Source organism: Panthera onca, chromosome C1 (genome assembly GCF_046562875.1).
Source record: "Panthera onca isolate mPanOnc1 chromosome C1, mPanOnc1 haplotype 2, whole genome shotgun sequence".
In the NCBI taxonomy this organism is placed as follows: Eukaryota; Metazoa; Chordata; class Mammalia; order Carnivora; family Felidae; genus Panthera; species Panthera onca.
Window position 1 is genome coordinate 39,310,377 of NC_138346.1, and position 20,029 is coordinate 39,330,405.

At 38.1% G+C, this 20,029-nt stretch overlaps 1 protein-coding gene across 5 annotated transcripts in view; it reads left to right on the top strand.

Moving 5' to 3' along the window:
* HECW2 (HECT, C2 and WW domain containing E3 ubiquitin protein ligase 2) overlaps positions 1-20,029 on the top strand; it is a 371,931-nt gene that overhangs the window by 260,429 nt on the left and 91,473 nt on the right. For 4 of the 5 annotated variants that reach the window (XM_060622749.3, XM_060622748.3, XM_060622747.3 and 1 more), the window contains one exon: positions 10,008-10,193. The exons of the other annotated variant lie outside the window; for it this stretch is intronic. In XM_060622749.3, the coding sequence (XP_060478732.1) occupies positions 10,008-10,193 (186 nt within the window). The remainder of the gene's footprint in view (positions 1-10,007; positions 10,194-20,029) is intronic. 5 annotated transcript variants of the gene reach the window in all.

A 20,029-nucleotide genomic window follows, 5' to 3' on the forward strand; every position in this document is an offset into this window, starting at 1 on the left:
TAATTATTTTGGATCATGGTGCTAGTGTAGCAATAAATAGCTCTAAATTTGACTAGGTAGCTCTTTATCTCTGCCAGGTGTTTAGGTGTAACATGGTGGGAAAAGGGGCATTATGTCACACATCTCAGAGGGCTGAGGGAAGATAGTAATTAGAGGAAGGTTTTCCTAGCTGCACATGGAGTGATTTAGAATGAGGGGAACAGTAGAAGCTGGGCCGTAGAAGTCCAGCTGGATATCCAGTTGACCCTTGAACAACACAGGGGTTAGAGTTGTCAACCCCACACACAGTTGAAAATCTGTGTTTTGACTCCCCAAAAACTTTACTAATAGCTATTTTTGACCAGAAGCCTTACTGATAAAATAAACCAGTCCATTAATAACACATTTCAAATGTATATTATTTACTGTATTCTTCCAATAAAGTAAGGTAGAGAACAGCAAATGCTATTTAAAAAATCTTAAGAGTGTTGTAAAAAATCCACATCTAAGTGGACTCACATAGTTCAGACCCAAGTTGTTCAGGGGTCAACTGTAATACCTTCATCATGGCATGAGTTGATAAGAGCCTGGACTAGGAGGTGAGGAAATAGAGAAGAACCATCCGACATGAGAGGAACCACAGGCAGAGAGTAGGCAAGATTTGGTGGAAAATAGATAGAAAAGAATTAGTGAACAATAAGAAGAAAGCAGGCATGGATGCTCATTTAAGGGAATGGAAGAAGAAGAACACATGGAATTTAACACAACAGATTATACACCGTAGGAAAACCAGAGATTACAGGGCTGGGTAGAAGTCAGCATAGTTCGATCACCAGGACTATGGTCCAGAGGTGAGGTGGGTGAGGTCATCAGTGTGTTCATATATACTGATGTTAATGTATTTCTGTCTTATTTCATTAGCTTTGCTTTACAAGTATAAGCATCTGTCTGGCTCACTGATTATTACCTCCTGGTTTACAGGTTTAGCTTGGAGCAAAGAGGACTTGGGACAGGGGTGAGCAATGCATAGCATGCCAGCTGTTCTCAGGTTTCATGCAAGAGGGATTAGATTTACCGTGCATTCAATTTAGCAGTAGTTTGTTGATTCCCTGTTACGTGTTGGGCACTATACCAAGTCCTAGAGATACAAAGATGACAGCAACTGTGGACCCAGGAGTCCCATACTTGGAAACACATCCCCATGCAATGAGCAGAGTTACAAGTGCCATAGTGGAAGGCTGCAGAAGTCTCCCTGCTAGAGTGAGTGATTCACTCAGGGCAAGGCACATGGAAGGGTAATGAGTGGGTTTGCATTTGAGATATGTTTTAACAACTGAACAGGAACTTACCCTAGAAATGAGATGGGCCAGAGCACTTTTGGTAGAAGGAGCAGCATTTGCAAAGCAGAGGTTCCTGGAGTTGTAGAGCAGTGTTGATAATCATTATGGAAGTACCAGAACTAGTACAGAAGTATAGCAGTTTGGCATTGCTGGTGTGTTAAGGGCATAGGACACTACTGAAAGTCAGGTTTGAACCTGGCAAGGGAGGCAGAAGCTAGGTTACATGAACCTAAACTCATGTATGGGACAATTTTAGTAGATGGTAGGGGCTTTTACACAAGGAAGAATGGGCTCACATTTAGAATTGATACTGTAAGACAATATCATGCTGTGGTGGGAAGAGCTTTAGACTTGAAGTCAGATAGCTCAAGTTTTCCTTTATTTGTTTGCCCTTTATGCATTCACTCAACCAGTATGTATTAAATGCCTGTGACTTGCCTGGTACAGTCTGGACTGGGAATAGACTACTAACCAAGACAGAGTAGATTATAAATAACAAACTAGTGAACAAGAAAAGGCCATTCAAGTTATGCAGTGTGGCATGAGGTACAGTACACTGGGCTAGGGTGTACTTGGGGATGAGCTTCTGGAGGCAATGCTTTAGATCGGGTGGAGAGGAAGACCTCTTTGAGGGAGCCACATTGAAGCTATTGTAAAATGTCAAGAAACCAGGAGGGTAAAGGTCTGGCAACAGAACCTTCCTTGCCAAGGAAAAGGAAAGGCTCTAAGACTTGAAAGAATTTGAAGTGGTATATATGTGGTATATAATAAGGTCAGAGAGGTGGGCAGGGCTTCAGTATGATCTGGCAGAGTTTGGACTTTGTTCTAAATGGATTTTATTCTAAAGCGATTTCCTGTAGGGAATAATTTCAGGGTTTGAAAGTTCCTTCTAGGGTTGTGTAGGTAGCTCAGTCGGTTAAGTGTCTGACTGCAGCTCAGGTCATGATCTCGCGGTTTATGGGTTCAAGCCCTGCATTGGGCTCTGTGCTGACAGCTCAGAGTCTGCAGCCTGCTTCGGATTCTGTGTGTCCCTCTCTCTCTGCCCCTTCCATAGCTCATGCTCTGTTTGTTTTTGTCTCTCAAAAATGAATAAATGTAAAAAAAAAAAAAAAAGAAAAGAAAAGAAGAAAGAAAGTTCCTGCTAGCTGCTTTACCAAGAATGGGTTTTAGAGGGCAAGACTGATATCAGAAAGACAAGTGAAAAGACCCTATGGGGACATATAGAAGGAGCTTGAACTAGTACAGTAGCAGTACATATGATGACAAGTGGATGAATATGGGACATATTCTGGAACGAGAGCAGACATTCTTGCTAATACATTAGACTATGGGGAGAAGAAAAAGGAAAGCCTACAAGAAAGAGCAATTGATTGGATGGTAGTGTTCAGCGGTTTGCTGGTAAATGTTCAACAACTGACTCTAGGAAAAAAGTGTGTGTGTGTGTGTGTGTGTGTGTGTATCTTATAAATTTTACTGAGTGAAGGATGTATAGCACACAATTTAAAAATAATGATAAAATATACACAAAATGCTTTTGTTGCTTTTTGCTGAAGTCTTGTATCCCTAGCCAGCCTACCATTGTAGTTCACAGGCAAGTTCCCACATGAATATATTCATTTGCATTAACCATTAGGACAACAGTAAAGCAAGGGAGACACAAGGCAGAGCTTCCTACTCCTTTGTCAGTGAGGTCGGTAGCACCTTCTTTTTGAACCAGATAATAGCTTTTGAATACTGGACTTCTATTTCTTCATTTGTGTGTGTGTGTGTGTACACGCGTGTGCACGTGTGCGGGCTACTTGCAGTGTAACAGCACAATGTGAAGTTTAATCTGTATTATTAGCATTTTATTTTCTCCATCAGTTTCTTAAGTCTGGACCTTACATCTAGAAAAAAGCAACACACTTTAACAAAAACAAAACAAAAGCAAAAACAAATGAAAGCTGAAAGGCTTTTGGGCCAAGGACAATATGTAAACAAATGGCTGTGGCTACATTGCAAAAAAAATTTGCTTGCAGACACAGCCAGCCAGCCTATGGGTCCATCGTTTGCCTGCACCTAGCTAGGCAGCCCTCAAAATAATATCAAGGCCTGGTTTGCATTTACTGATTTTTGTAATATTAATACTCCCAATGTAGCTGATTTTAAGCTACCAATATGACCGCACTAATCACCAAGTTCTAACTTGACTTATAGGCTGCCTTCTTGGGTACAAGTTCCTCGTCACTTCTGTGTTTCAAGTAAAGGCTGGATTCACAGTTATTGGGTTGTGATAAAAGGCTATAGCTTTTAAAGTTGGTCAAGTTCTATAAATAAATGTGTATTCTTAGTTCCCAAACCTTGGAGATCCTGGTTCACTAGGTCTGGAGTGGACCTTAGGCATTTGTTTGTTTGCTTGTTTGTTTTTTAGGTTCCTTAAGTGATTCTGATGCAATTGGTCTATGACCTATAATTTGGGAATTCCTAGAATAAAAAGATACTGCGTTAAATGACCCCTCTGCTTTTGTCACAACAGTAACGCATCTGGACTTCTGACAACTCATCTATTTTAACAACATGAAGATACTCAGCAGCTTAAAAGTTTTTTTTAATTTCTTTTGTCTTCATGTTTTCATCGTCTTTCCCCTTTCTTGGGCATGTTTCAACTTTTTACACTGGGAAGCCAGTCTTGATTTTAAAGTACTCTCTCTAAAGCATTTAAACTTCTTTTTCTCCAACCTGAACTGTCTTCATTATTAGCTACAAAGATGATCTGTGCTGTGCGTCTATGCATTTCTGTAAGATTTAAATTCTGTTGGGTTTAGGAAGTCTTATTTGCCTGACTTTTATATGGCAGGAATTAAAGTTGGAGGATTTATCTCACTAATGATCTCAACATATGAATTTATGGGAATAAGTCACACAAATTTTTTTGTAAAAGGGCATTACTTGATGAAATTAAAAGCAAACTTTTATTTGGTTTCCTCATTTTAAGATTTATTATCTAGTGTTTTTTTGCTTGAATTGTTTATTATCTATAACTGTTTCAGTAGCTTCCTTGTTTATATTGTTGAAAATGCTCAACATACAAAAGGAGTATTCTTTTTGATTTGAAGATAATCAATTTATGTTGAAAAATACTCATGAAAATAGATTTCATGTAGCAGTAACTTACTTAATTTTTATTGAAAATAATGAAATTAAGTAGACATATGATTGTCATAACTCTAAAGGAAAACTTGAGAAACAAAGTTTTTTTGTTTTTTGTTTTTTTTTTCAAATTTTGCATTGCGGTTGCTTTAAGATATATACTGCTGCCCTCTGCTGGTATGATCAGATTTCTTCCAATATTGTATTCATAAACTAACTCTGATAACTCAAGATTTAGTTATTAGTGTCATGTCTTTTATAGTTGGCATGCCTGTGTTTGTCTAATTAATGTCAGATGTAAATACGTTTCCTTATATGTAACTGAATAATGTTTCCAACATACACGCCAAAAATTATTATTCTCCTTTTAGTAAGCTGTAGAAATACATTAACTCTACCATTTAAACTTCTTGGTAGTTAGGGGCGCCTGGGTGACTCAGTCGGTTGAGCATCCGACTCCGGCTCAGGTCATGTCTCATTGTTCACGAGTTTGAGCCTCACATTGGGCTCTGTACTGACAGCTCGGAGCCTGGAGCCTGCTTCAGATTCTGTGTCTCCCTTTCTCTCTGCCCCTCCCCACTCATGCTCTGTCTCTCTAACTCTCTCAAGAATTAATAATAAACATTAAAAAAATTAAACTTCTTGGTAGTTAATGGAGAAAAAAAATATTCAAAAATACATAAATATATTCTTACAAGTCAGGAATTCCTGCTATTGCAAAATACATGAGTTGATAGTTTACAGTTAGTTTTGCCAAATAAGTTAAATTTTCCCTCCGTTTTACTCTTTAGCTAGATGAAAACAATGTAAGATCCCTTATGATTAAAGTGGAGACAGACTATGTATGAGAACTATTTCCATATCCCAGCATACATCTTATGGAAACAATGTTACTTGATTTTATTCATAGTAAAGTTTGTTTAGTGAATAAGGTATATGAATGCTCACATCTGTTCCCTTGTGAATATGAGAGACATTTGCTATAGATGCAGTGATGATATTTTTCAAGTGTGGATTCAGAGTACCTATTCTTGATGAAGGATTTACAAAATAGGAAAGATAGATTTTATTTAGAGTTAATATACTTGCCTGTGTTATTGAAAAGAACCAAATTAGATGAAATCAAGACTGGGCCAGGTAATCCCAGACATATGTTCACCATAACACTAAAGAAAGAAAGAAACCTGCCAGAAAAAGAAAAAAAGAATTTGACTATTATTTGCATTGTGGTTGGTTGATAAGAAATGAATATTTATATATAATGTTCTTATTCTGTCACCAAATGGCAATAACATTCCCCTCAACTCCTCTCAATATTTTTCACTTCTAATACCTTAACACACTTAACTAAACAAAACACATTAAGCTCTGAGGAATGTTATTTTAACAAAATTCCACTAAATAAGTTCAGTTCATCATTCACGCAGCCATTGGATGTTCATTTCTTGCATGGGAAACAAGAAGCAACCAAGAATAAGGTTAAGAAAGGAATTTTGGAATAGAGAAGCAATAACTGAAGAGGACCTTTTAAATCACATGAAAGGAAAAGAAAACAGTGCATCCTTTAGAGATCATGTAAAGGGGCTTCATCTACTATTAGCAGTTGCCAACTCGCCTTGCTACTCGTGACTCCACATGCAGCAGCTTCCCAGACGAGATCGTTCTTTGCATTCTACACATTACCATCTTTTTCTATAAGACCAAAACAAAACAACAGCCCAAACACCGGAAAGATCCTCACTCAGCCAGAAACACCGAACCACAGAGGGAGAATGAAATGCCTCTTTTCTCTTAACCCACAGCTTTCTTGTTGTCCATTTCCAGGAAGACTAAACTCTTTTAATCTAATCCCACCTGTTTAGTGTTTCTCAAGTCTTGGGACCCCTCTTATACTTAGCTCTGCTAGTTTTATCTGTGTTTCAGTATTTTCACTGCTACTGTGGCCTTCGATTTCCAAACTCTCCTTTCTGCCTCAAGGGAACCTCTTCCTCCCACCTTTCCCTATAATGTTCCTTACCATCCTTTTGAATCATGGGGCTGTGCTCATCCCCATGTGTGTATCCTTGGGGTTTAACACCGGGCTTATGACATAATTAATGAAAGGTTATGAAAACCTTCTTTAGTTAATAGAAAATGGGATGCTGGCCCAGGATCTTCAAAGACCTCAAAAGTAGAAAACAATTTTACTGCTATCATTCATCTGTTATAACATACGTATGATAGGTACAATCCCTTATATATTCCTTTAGTTACTTCTACTCTGTATTTTTATAGTGATTTTTTACCTCTTCAAAGCAGTTTTACATCCTTTGTTTCATTGGATTTGAACCTCACATGCCTGTGAAGAAAGCAAGGTAGTTATTATTAATCATTTTACAGTTGAGCAAAGATGTAATCTCTGAGGCAGAGATTAAATGATTTTCTTTGTCTCTGTCCATGAGTGACAGGGCTGTGGCTAGAATCTTCAGTGTAATTCTGTATAAAATGGAGTATAATTATTCTTTCTGAAATATATTTATTTATATATGTATAACTATATATTAAAAAATAGTGTATATGTTAAAAATGAAATATGTATTAAAAATATAATAAACATGTATATAAACATATAAACACACATAACATGTGTATAAATATATGTCACATGTATATATACATAAATACATATATAAATAAATTTACACATGTATATGTGTGTGTGTGTGTGTGTGTGTGTATAGTTTCTTTATAAAAATGTAGCAGTATGGAGGGATGTTCCTATTTGCCTTAAGGGTTTTATATAGACACTTACAGTCTTGCGCATGTTATTCAGACTTGAAAAAGCTATGGTTCCAAAGATTGTTTGCTAGTTTCCAATAAATCTTTCTTGCACTTATTTTACTTTCATAGATGCTTTTTTAGCAGATCACTTGAACTTGGCCCTATATTGTATGTCTTACTGAGAGGAGAGGAGGAAAATGAAAACACATAATTAATTATACGATCAGCCATAAGACTCCTGAACTGAAAGAGCTGTGTGGCCCCTGGAATTACTTCCAGCTTGGGAAGGAGGTTCTTTCACCTAATCGCTACTTCTTGCCCTAATGAAGTTCTCCTTTTCTTCAGCAGAATGAGGAGCAGGTCTGGTGCTCTAGATAGAGTCGGGATATGGCCTATTTACTTACATTAGAGAGGGGAGGAAGAAATGAGGGGGACCAAGAGATATACCTATTTAGAACAACAGGTAATGTAACGATTTATCTGGCAGAATTATCCCATGATAATTTGTCCCCAAAGAGACTGATTAGGATGTATGACTTGAAAGCTCATTGCCGACCACCACTCAAGCTAGTATGGTCTCAGGCCTCTAAGCTTGCAGTGGCTTCCGTGAAAATACATCTGCAGCAAGAAGCCAAATGCAGAAAACAGATGCCTTGCTGATTGTGCATAAAACACCGAGACAGGGTCAGCCACGGGCTAAACTATTAGTTAGCTAATGTTTGTCTCTGACAACCTCCAACTTCTTTTATTAGTCTCCTTCTCCGCTTTCATGGTATCACTTTCTTATTCTCTCATGCTCTCTAATTGCCCATAGCCTCTGTGTAGACTTGCCTGCGTTGGCAGTGTTCTGTGCTCTGAGCCTCACAATTTCTCACAGCCATCAAAGCCTCCTCTCATTTAGATTATCAGGTTGAAATACAACCTCAAAGTATTTTATACTCAGGTGTACCAAGGAGTTAGTGCACTAATATTTGAGGATGGTTCAGTGTGGTCCATCTCCCTCTGTCGCTGCCTTCCATCTTTCCTTCTTTCCTCCCTTCTTTCCTTCCTTCCTTCTTTCCTTCTTCCCTTTCTTCCTTCCTCCCTCCCTCCCTTCCTCCCTCCCTCCCTCCCTTCCTCCCTCCCTCCCTCCCTCCTTCCTTCCCTCCCTCTCTTCCCTCCCTCTCTTCCTTCCTTTCTTCCATTTGTTTTGATAGGAAAAAAAATATTTTAGTAAAAAGTATATCATGATGGTGAGTCAATCAGAAAAACTATATAAAAGTTATTTTATGTAGTTTAAGCTATATGTCAATAATAGCAACCAACAAATCTCAGTGGCTTAAGGGGACAAAGGTTTGTTTGTCATTCCCAATTGGGTCATCAAGGTTCTGTGATCCCTGTAGTCATTCAGGGATTGAGGGGCCCGGGCTGGGGAGCAACCTCCATTTCAAACATCACTAGCTTCTATGATAAGTACCAAACATAAGAAAGCTCTAGAAGGATGCACATCATCAAAAATGCTTTGACCAGAACATGACACATCTTGAGGGATCCTGGACAGACAAGAACAATATTAACTGACCTCATTGTCATTCATCTTTTATCTTCAATAACTATCACAGTACTGGGCATAGAAAAGGTAGTAAATGTTTATTAAAATGAAATTATTTCCAGAGATTCTGGTTTCTTTGGGGTTTGTTTTGATCTACCTTAGTGTATGAAATAAATAACAGAACCTATGAAGTAAAGCCTGAAGGCCTCCAGACTCAATCTAGTGGCCTGGGAAGCTGAAGGTAAGAAGAATCCTTTGAATCTATCTGAGAAGAATAGAATTTCAGAGTAGGTCATTCACCACCTTGTAATTTCATGAATATCATCTTCTGTCTGATAATTCAAGGAAATAGCTCCATACAGTTACTCCTTTTCTACTTCTTGGCACATGATATTATGTGATGAATCTTTGTCGACTTATATGTTGATAGCCATGGTTTATGGTCAATTTTTGGAATCTTGTTTAAGTATCATAGAGATGAAGAATACAGCATTTTTCACAAGACAATCACTTTTTTTGTGTGGTGGAGTTTATTAAACATGCGTTTCAACTGTATAAATTCAGCCATATATGTATATATGTGTACACACACACACACACACACACACACCCAGAAAAAATAGAGAACGAAAAAAAAATACGTATACAGCCCAGGCAGTTCAGCCTGCCATTCTATTCTCTGAGATTTTGCCTCAAAGAAGGTGTAAGATGAAAAACTTTGATCTTTTCTGGTCTCAGTTGGATTTGAGTCTCAGTGATTGCAACTCAACTCAGGCCTTTACATGGACTCCTAATATTCAAATATGTGGCCAAGCATTTTTCCATACAACTTGGCTGCTAAGTGCATGCCAACTGCTTCATCTGGCGCTCACCCAAAGACCAGTGATCTCTTCCAGTGCTAGAGCAAAAAACTGGCTATGTTGGGGGTCCCTGTGAGGTGGTATATTTGTGTCTGACATGATGTGACTTTGTGTGCTTTTTTTCTAAGACCAACTTTAGGACCTAACATCCCCTGTAGAATGAGACTCCACAGCATTCTTGTTCTTTAGGAAATGAGACCTCATCAGTGAAGATACCTTACTTTCTGTAGTCTTCCTATTTTATTTTCATCAAAATATTGTTCTCAGCCTGCTGCTTCCATGTGTGGGTCCAGAGTTACGTTGAAGCTGATATGCCCACTGGAAGACTAAATGTGCCCTCGAGGACCATGTGTGTTCCTTTTGCGGGTCCCAGGCCGGTTAACGTGGGCTCTCCATTCTTTCCTCCAGAGTGCCTACCGCATGTTTACAAACAATACGTGTTTGAAGCACATGATCACCAAAGTCCGGCGGGACACCCACCACTTTGAACGCTACCAGCATAACCGAGATCTTGTGGGATTCCTCAATATGTTCGCCAACAAACAGCTGGAGCTGCCAAGGGGCTGGGAAATGAAACACGATCATCAGGGCAAGGTAACATGGGGGAGTTGCCGCGTGGAAGCTGCCGAGTGACCGCGGGCTGCTTGTGGCTTTGGCAGTGGCTCTGCCATTGAGGGAGGGCTGAGAGCTTTTGAGAGGTGAAACCTTCCCCGTCCAGGTTGTTACTACAGGTTGGACTACAGGTTGTTACTACAAGCAGCGATATGCTGTTCTGGAACAGTGTGTGGAGCAGACAGGTGTGGGGACATTTGTTTGGCAAAATACTCCCTTTTGCCTGGATATTCTTCTACCTGTAGTCACCATTTTCTGCTGATCAGAGAAAAGATTTCTCAGGCAGTGACACTTCTTTCTCAGTTGTACAGCTTGTGTGATGGATAGTTTATTTAAAAGTTGGGGTGTTGTTTGTGGAAGGTGGCTAGGAGGTCAGTAAATAACTATACAAGGTGTGTCTTGTGACCTCAGTGATGTTGGTTCAGAACCCTGATTTTGTTATATGAAACAGCACTCACGGAGTAATTCATTTATGATGAGAAATGCATAATTGTGCCACACAGTCCAGAGTAACCACATCTGCACTCTCTTTATAGATAGATGAACCAGAAACCTGGGCTATGATCAGGAAGTTGTTATGAGTAAGAAGCAGAATGAGAACGTTAGTAATTTTTATAAGGTGTTTCTCAGCTAAGATTGTATTTATTTAACTCTGGTTTAGTACCTGCTATGAGCCATGAGCTGTTTAAGATATATTTAAGCTCCTCACAACAATTTCATAAGGCAATGGTTACTATTATTGCCACTTACAGATTAGAAGCCTCAGGTCCAGAATGGTTTGGTGACTTGCCCAATGTCAGAGAGGGCAAGTGACCAAACTGTGCTCTAACCCAGGCAGTCTGGTGCAAGGGTTCGTGCTCTTAACCGCATATGCTCTCCATGTATTAACTAGCCTCAGTTTCTCTGTATGTAAAAAGACTTGAAATACATGACTTGAAGGATGGAGAGGATTAAAATGACATGATATTTAAAGTATTTAACCATGCTTCTCTCATTCATTCAGCAAATGTTTATAGAGCACCAATGCAAAACAGGTAAGCCAGCTATTTCATAGGATTGCCATTCTCATGGAAAGAGACAGAAATAAACAAATAGCATGCCAAGTATCGATTAATGCTGTGATTAAAAAAAAAAAAAACAGGGGGATGGAGTCTAGAGAAAGACAGGAGTGGGGAATTATTTTATACAGGGTGGCTAGGGAATGCCTCACAGGTAAGGCTATATGTGAACAGAGATCCAAATGAAGCGAGGAGTAAACCATATAAGGAAAAGAGCATTCAAAGCAAATGAAATGTTTAAGGTACTCAATAAATGCCATCCTCCCTCAAGGTACCCTAGCAATAATAACACAGTAGCATCTTATTCACTTGAACTCAGCTTCCAGCTAGCTTATCTGAGAACCTATAACCAGTCCAAATAGATGTTACAAAAGGCATGTATTTTAATGCATGGGAGGAGCCCTCAGACTCTCATTGAAACTATTGACTTGATTTCTAGAAATTTTAAAAATAAACCTATCATTCCCAGCCAAGAGAAGATTAGAAGTCTCAAGCATGAAATTTAGAATAGATGAAAGAGAATGGATTTGTGATTATGTCCCTGGCAGGGAAGCCTTTCCAGGACACTAGGAAGCTGGAAGCAGGGCCACCTGGCATTTCCTGTACTCTCTCCTCCCAGAGAAGATGGCACATTGCTGGTGCTAAGTTTGGTTCAGCAGCCTGAGAGCCCAATGTTGGTAAACATTCTACTGAATGGAAGAGCATAGGTTGTCCAAGTAAAGACTTAGGAAAATACTGATGGTATTATACCTGGGTATAAAAGAGAAGTACCATATCAGGAATTCAGATCTGTTCTCAGCTCAGACAAGATGTCCCCTGTGTCATGAGGAGTTACACTCATTAGAGAGCCATGGGTCCAGGGAAAGCCCAAGTTGAGATAATGCTGCCATATATTTCTGCTCTGTCTAGAGACTTAACTTACTAAGTCATTTTTGTATCCTTCACTAAAGGAGATCAGGAACTTTTGTATACATAGTGGGGCCCTCCTTTCCTGCCAGTCATAACTTGCCAGACACACTTCAGGAGACAGCTGCTTATTAATAATCCCTGGACCTTGAGAAAAGTTTTAAATTACATTTAGGACACTATTTAAGAAGAGTTACAATGTATTCTTAAGAACAAGTTCTGTCTCATAGTCTTTATAAAAGTTTCCATAGTTAAACACAGGTAAACATTATCTCAGCTATGTGGGTAATGCAACTATGTATTTTATTCCCTGAAGGTTTTGGACTTATTTGGGAATTTCAACCTAAAGTTGTAGGAATTGTAAAGAACCTTGAGTGTGGGCTGGTAGATAGTTGATCTTGCAGTCTACTGGTGGCTTTGCATTTGAACGCTGCTTGGCATGAAAAATATAGAAAGACCCCTTCTATATTGCCTTGTGGACAAAATGGATTATCAAACAGGCCTGAAAGCTTATCACATTAGCCTGATCTATGCTTTGTGCAGTAGGACTTTAATTTTTAGTTAAGTTGGACACCTTAACCGAAGCAGGTATATCTCCCTGTGATTCCTCCCACCTTCCTTTACAAATGACTGGCTTCCAGTTGTCTGAAATAATTTGAACGAACATTTGGAAGATGTTTGTGCTAGGTCTGTAGAGGGCTGCACTGCATTTGGCTGCATTTTAGATATCATAGCTCTTATCCTCCAAGGCAGTTAATAGGACTTTTTCTAGCCCTGAAATTTTAGCTCACCCCCCTTTTTTTTCTCCCAAGATTTTATTAAATGCTACACTGCATATAGTGTAGTATTGGTTTCATGAATGGAATTTAGTGATTCATCACTTACATATAACACCCAGTGCTCATCCCTACAAGTGCCCCCCTCCTTAATGTCCACCACCCATTTAGCCCATCCCCCTACCTACCTCCCCTCCAGCAGCCCTCAGTTTATTCTCTATCATTAAGAGTCTCTCATGGTTTGCCTCCCTCTCTATTTTTATCTTGTTTTATTTTTCCTTCCCTTCCCCTATGTTCATTTGTTCTGTTTCTTAAATTCCACGTGTGAGTGAAATCATATGGTATTTTTCTTTCTCTGACTGACGTGTTTTGCTTAGCATAATACACTCTAGTCCCCCTTTTTAATGAATTGCTTTGCTCCCAGAACATTTAAAGGGAGTAAACTTTTTCCCACTTAATATAAAACACTATTAAATACTACAAAGTTATTTTCCCACAGTGACTACTGGTTTTTAGAATTGACATGGAACAGGATATCCAAGTCCTCCTCTACATGAAAGGAAATGCTTCTCAAGCAGAGTGTTTTCAAAGTTAGCTCTTCAGACTTACAAAACCTGGCTCCATCTTCTCTTCTCAGTTGCCACATTTTCTTTTTGTGTTTTCGTTTATAGTCATTCAGCACATATTCACATCCTTCTGAATGCCTCATATGTGCATGCCCCTGTGATGGCAGTGATGAAAGCCAGCAGTGTAGCATTAGGCAGTACGTAGCTTTGACTGTGTGCTACACACTGGTGTAAGCACTTATATTAGTTCCTTTCATGCTCACAGCAGCCTTGTAGATAGCTGCTGTTTTTATCCACATTTTAAAGAATGTGGAAACTAAGGCAGAGCATGGTCAAGTGAACTGACCAAGGTCCCACAATTAATATGCAATTTGAACACAGACAGTTCAGCTCCTGAGTCTGTGCTCTTATTCTGCCTTTCACCAGTGAGCAGGGAGAATGGATGTATTCTCACAATCATAATAAAGGTAGTAGAAGGTACCATAGGATTTCCTACCACCATCGAGGAGGTGGGGACTTTCAGATGCATCATTGAAGGACAGCATATAGTGTGAGCTGCTCTTTGCAATCTGGGCGTAAGTGATCAGTCCTTTCTTGTATCCTCACATAATTTCCCTTGTATTGTTTTCATGACATCTATCTGCATCTGTCTCATGCTATAGCCGTTAACATGTTTTATCTCCCCAAGCAGATGATCCCTTTCTGGGGGGTTCTTGTATTTATTTTTTAATTACCCTCTCTTCCACCTCAGTGCCTTTTACATGGAAGGTTCTCAAACAAGTTTGATGTATGAAACTTGTCACCTGTAGTTCCCCAGTTTATAGTAATTTCTGCTTTGGACAGATGAAGACTCCCTCCCCACTTCCTCCTCTTTCTGTGCTTTCACCAGAAATAGCTCCTAGATTTGCTCCATTCGACCTCTCTTAATGCCCATGTTGCCTTGGATCTTTCACAATATTGTTTAAATAAGGTGGTGATTATGCTCGTACTGCACGTTAACAGTCTTCAAGTTGGGGAGAGACTTTTTTCTAATTACTTGAAGCCAAGGATTTAAATTGGGTGAAATTTCACAGGATTCTTGATCTGGTATCCTCTTTTTGGAAGTTCAAGGATGAATCATGTCCTTGACTCACAAAAAAGAATAGAAATAAAATACTGTTTAATTAACTATTAATTAAAGAATAAGAACAAAATCAGGCTTGCCAGGTGAGATAATGATGATGGTGATAATGATGACAGTGATACTGATGATAACAATGATACCTGCAGTTATTAAACTCATGCCACATGCCAGGCACTGTACTAGGTACTCTCCTATGGATGATCTTATTTGCACTTCATGGCAATTTATGAGGTGGCTGTGATTATTATTATTATTATCCACATTGTGTGAAATTTAGGGATGGTAAATAATGTGTATAATTTTAGCAAGCAAGTGAGGAATCCAGGAGTCAAACACTAGCAATGTGACTTAACCACTGTTCTCTACTGGAACGGATTGTCTTTGGAAATGAGAGATCCTTTATTGAGGGTTCCAGGCCAAATGCTGGGGTTGCCAGTACGCTTCAAGGCTGAGACATAGATGGATGCCCTGATGAGATCACAGGTATTCTAGCAGAGGATACACCACCAGAGACATATACGTGGCTTCATACTTAAATACCATTGATTTCTTATGCTAGGGGTACTTAGGATAATGAAATATAATAATAATAATAGCTTATTAGATGCAAGGCTCTATGTTAGGGATATTATATTAGCTCATTAAACTTTCACAATAACCCTATGGAATAGGTTTTGCTATACATGAAGGAACTAAGGCTCAAAGAGATTAGGTGTGTAAGTAAACTCTTAGATACAAACCCAGGTCGTTCTGTATTCAAGGCCGTTAGCAGTTTTTCTATAAAAGATTAGACCTTACTGGCCACTAACCACCTGACTTACTTGAAGTATGTCATTTATATTAACTGGATCTGAGTTTCTTCATCTCTACATACACATTTTTCATGTGCTTATTGGTCATTTGTATATCTTCTTTGGAAAAATTTATGTTCAAATTCTTTGCCCATTTGTAATTGGATTATGTATCTTTGTATTATTGAATTGTAAGAGTTCTTTGAACAGTATACTCTGAATACTAGTCCCTTATCAGATATATGCTTTGCAAATACTTTCTTTTGTTCTTTGAGTTGTCTTTTGACTGTCTTGATGGTATTATTTACAACACAACATTTTAGATTTTGATGTAGTCCAGTTTATTTGTATTTTTTGTTGTTGTTGCTCATGCTTTTGGTGTTGTATCTAAGAAAACATTACCTAACCCAAGATCATAAAAATTTACTCCTGTGTTTTTTCTAAGAGTTTTATAGTTTTAGCTCTTACATTTAGATCTAGGATCCACTCTGAGTTAACTTTTTATATGGTGTGAGGTCAAGGGTTCAATTTAATTTTTTGCCTGTGAACATCTAGGTCCTAGCATCATTTATTGAAAAGACTATTCTTTCCCATTGATATCATTAGTTATTAGGAAAGTGACAGAACTATAGTGAGACACCACTACAGACCCACTTGATAGGCCATCAAAAAAAAAATCTCAAAAATAATAAATGTTGGCAAGAATGTGGAATCTGGATACTCATATGCTGCTGGTGGGACTGTACAACAATACAGCCATTTTGGAAACAATTTGACAGTTACTAAAAAAATGTTGTGCAAAGAGTTGCCAGATGATCCAGAAATTCCACAACCATGTATATACCCAAGAAAAATGAAAATACACTTTCTTCTATAAAACTTGTACACAGATATTTCGTAGTAGCATTATTTGTAACAGCCAAAGTGTGGAAACAACCCAAATGCCCATCAACTGATAAATGGGTAAATACATGTGGTAGATTCATACAATGGAATATTATTTGACAATACAAAGTAATGAATGACTGATACAACATGGATAAGCTTTGAAAATGTTTGCTAAGTGAAAGAAACTGTCACAAAAGATCACATATTATATGATTCCATTTATATGAAATGAGCAGAATAAGCAAATCTATAGAACTATAAAGTGGATAGGTGGTTTCCTTCAGTTGGAGGTGCAGTGGGACCTATAAATCCTTGATTCTTTAGATTTGAAGTTGAGATGATATGGTTCAAAAACTAGATTTGCCATGAAATATGTAATGCTTTTGTTTCTGCTTTTAATTCCAGGTTTCTTGTTCAAAATTCTACTGTGTGTTGTGTTTTAATCAGTATTTTCTTCCATTACTTGATTTTCCTAATTATTTTGATTCTGTAATGGTGGGACTGGAACTGAGCCAAGTTTTATGCAAGATCATCCTTATGAAACTCTGATCAACATCTGTGTTTATTTGTTGGATCTAAGGCCTAGGATTTTCACCTAACATATATAACACATTTTGACTTGCCTCATTTTAAAATGAAACATAAACAAAGAAAGCAAGCCAATATATAAAAAAAATTCTGCTTGCTTTTTATTGTAATAATTCTTAAATTTTTATACACTCTCAGTGTAAAAACTAAGGGTAATTTGGGATCTGGATACAGTATCAATATAAATGTTTTATATTTTTGCAAGAAATATTCATCAATAGTATTAAAATGTGACTTGTTTAAAATGCTTCTGATTCTTGGCTGGGTTTGATCATTAGTATGTGCTCATGGGGATAATATATTTGGAAGACAAATATGCGCTTTAATAAGAAAAACCAAATGTATTTAACCTAGGAACTAACTAACTTACTCTCTTTCTTTCTTTCCTTCTCTCTCTCTCTCTCTCTCTCTCTCTTTCTTTCTTCCCATTGTTAATTTGATGGATTTGAGAAAATTGTGCTGCAATGGGGTCAGAATTTCTGGATCCATCAATATCTGACCTCTGTGAACCTCAGTTTTCTCTAAAGTGAGGATTAGTAACCTATCCTTTCCAGCTCCTGGGACTGGAAATAAATGAGAGTTTCATCAGTTTAGAATTTCATGAAAATGATAAAGATATGTTATTAATGGCCAAATCCTTTTTCTAATAGGAAATATACAATGGTTTTATAAAGAAAATGATGTAGGATTAGTATAGTGTCCCATTCTTCCTCTTAATGTACTGCTGATTTTCTGTACCCATGATGGTCCAACAGAATGGTTTTTTCAAAGTAGGGTTCCTTTTGCTATTGTTTTTTGTTGTCCTTGTTGTTCATGACCACTCCAGGGTAGTCTGTCTTCAGATGTTTTCTCCTATCTTAAAACAACCCAGAACCATCTCTTTCTCTACCATGGCTATTGTGGTCATTCTGGTTGATTTCTCTCTGTGTCTCTTTGTGTCTCTCTCTGTGTCTCTCTCTTTCACACACACACACACACACACACACACACACACACACACACGAGCTAATGGTGTAAGTTCTAATCCAAAACCTGACAGGCTTGAGACCCAAAAAAAAGCCTATGTTTCAGTCTGAGTCTTAAAGCCAGAAAACACCAATATCCCAATTCAGTTAGGCAGATGGATTTACCTCTTCTCAGCCTTTTGTCCTATTTGAGTTCTTCAGTTGATTGAATTAGGTGTGCCCACATTAGGGAAGGCAATATGCTTAACTCTGTCAGCTGATTCAGATGTTAATCTCATCAAGAAACACACTCACAGACACATCCTGAAGTGTTTGGCCAAAGGTCTGGGTACTGGTGGCCCAGTAAAATTGACATATAGAGTGAACCATCACAGACCCATGTCAGGGGAGTATTATCAGTGGAATATCTATTGCAGAGGGTTAAGGATAACAAAGAGAAAAAGGCAAAATGGCATTGATAATTAGAAAAATACCATAAAGCTTATTATTTCTTTTTTCTAATGTTCGTTTATTTATCTTGAGAAAGAGAACATGTGAGTGGGGGAGGGACAAGGGGGTGGTGGAGAATCCCAAGCAGGTTCTGCACTGTTAGCACAGACTCTGATGGGGGGCTCAATCTCACAAACCTCGAGATCATGGCTTGAGCTGAAATCAAGAGTCAAATGCTCAATTGACTAAGCCACCCCAGGTATCCTGCTTATTATTTCTTAAGTTCACACAATGGGATTATCATTTGGTTCAATTTTTAGAAAAGAAAGTTATTTTTTGATTCCCCTTCCAGATGTTAAATATGGAATAACTTTTTCCCCCCTCCCTTTTGGCTTTGTACTCGCAAACAGTATAACACAAAATGTTTTACCGAGATTATTCTACATGGGCTTAAATTGAAATACTAAGAAACTTGAAACTTTAAGAATAACATATCATAAACTTCATTTTTTAAATAAAAATCTAAAATGCTAACCATCTTTTTATTTAAGGTGAAATGTCTTTTCCCATATTTTCTTGTGTTTTTTTTTTTTCCTACAAAAATCATATGCTATATCTCCCAGCTAAACTTGACATCCATTTCTATACCCAAGCTTGGTAACTCTAGAGCTTTGTGACTTTGGATGTCAGATTGGGGGTTTGAGTAGCAGAATGGTCCAAATAACCAACTTAGATGACCATGGCAAGTAGAAGTTATGGTTATGAGGATAGTTTTTAGAAGAGAACAAATATTTGTACAGTGAAAGTTACCACAGTTTGAGCCTACTTCTCATTTTACCAGAGAATAATAGCCTCTGTGGCTGCAGAAGTTGCCCCCGTGATGGCATAGGTTTTGGTTGTATCCCGCAGGAAGCTGATAGCCACAATTTATGGGGTCAGGCTCATCTCAATGAGTAAAATGCAACTTAATATTTGGAAGTCTCAAGTGAATTCCTAAAATACCTTAGCAGGATAAGTTCTACACTTTGAGAAATATGCTTTTTGTTAGTTTGATGACTACATTTCTTCTTTTTGTGGCACATCTCTAATTGCTTTGAAGTAATACCTCTTTGTGGTGGTTACCTGGTTTAATAACCTGAAGTTATACAGCAATCCAGGTGGAGATGGAATGAAATTCTAAATTTGTAAATCGCATTGTGGTTTTTTAATGATCTCTTGCTGATTTTTAAGGGGGTAAAAAGGTGTTAGATTAAATAATAATAAGTCACATAAACACACATAGGAGGTAATGGGAAAGAATATTTCTGGGACAGTGTACCGTTTTGAATGAGAGAATAGAGCAGAAATTAGTTTCATGAGTGTATTTCTGAGTAAAATGCTAGACTCATGGAGTCTTGAAGGAATTATCCAAGTATGGAGATGGCCTTTGTCTTTTATTTTTAAACAGTTATCTTCATGACTTGCACTGGATATTTTTTATAAAATACAATATGCTATTTTTAAAATTTTATGGCAGTGACTTTCTGCTCCACCTAAAATGGGCTGATTTGGACAATTCCATCCTCAGTCTTCTATAGTGATGTGCTGCTAAATGTTTAAAACCCAGCTCTCCAGGGGAATTGCGGAGGAAGGCTGATGTGTAGAATTTGCCATTTTCTGTGGGGTAAATAACCAATTTCAGGCTGCCAGCATATTCCCCTAAAATCTCACAGTCAGCTCTCATGAGCT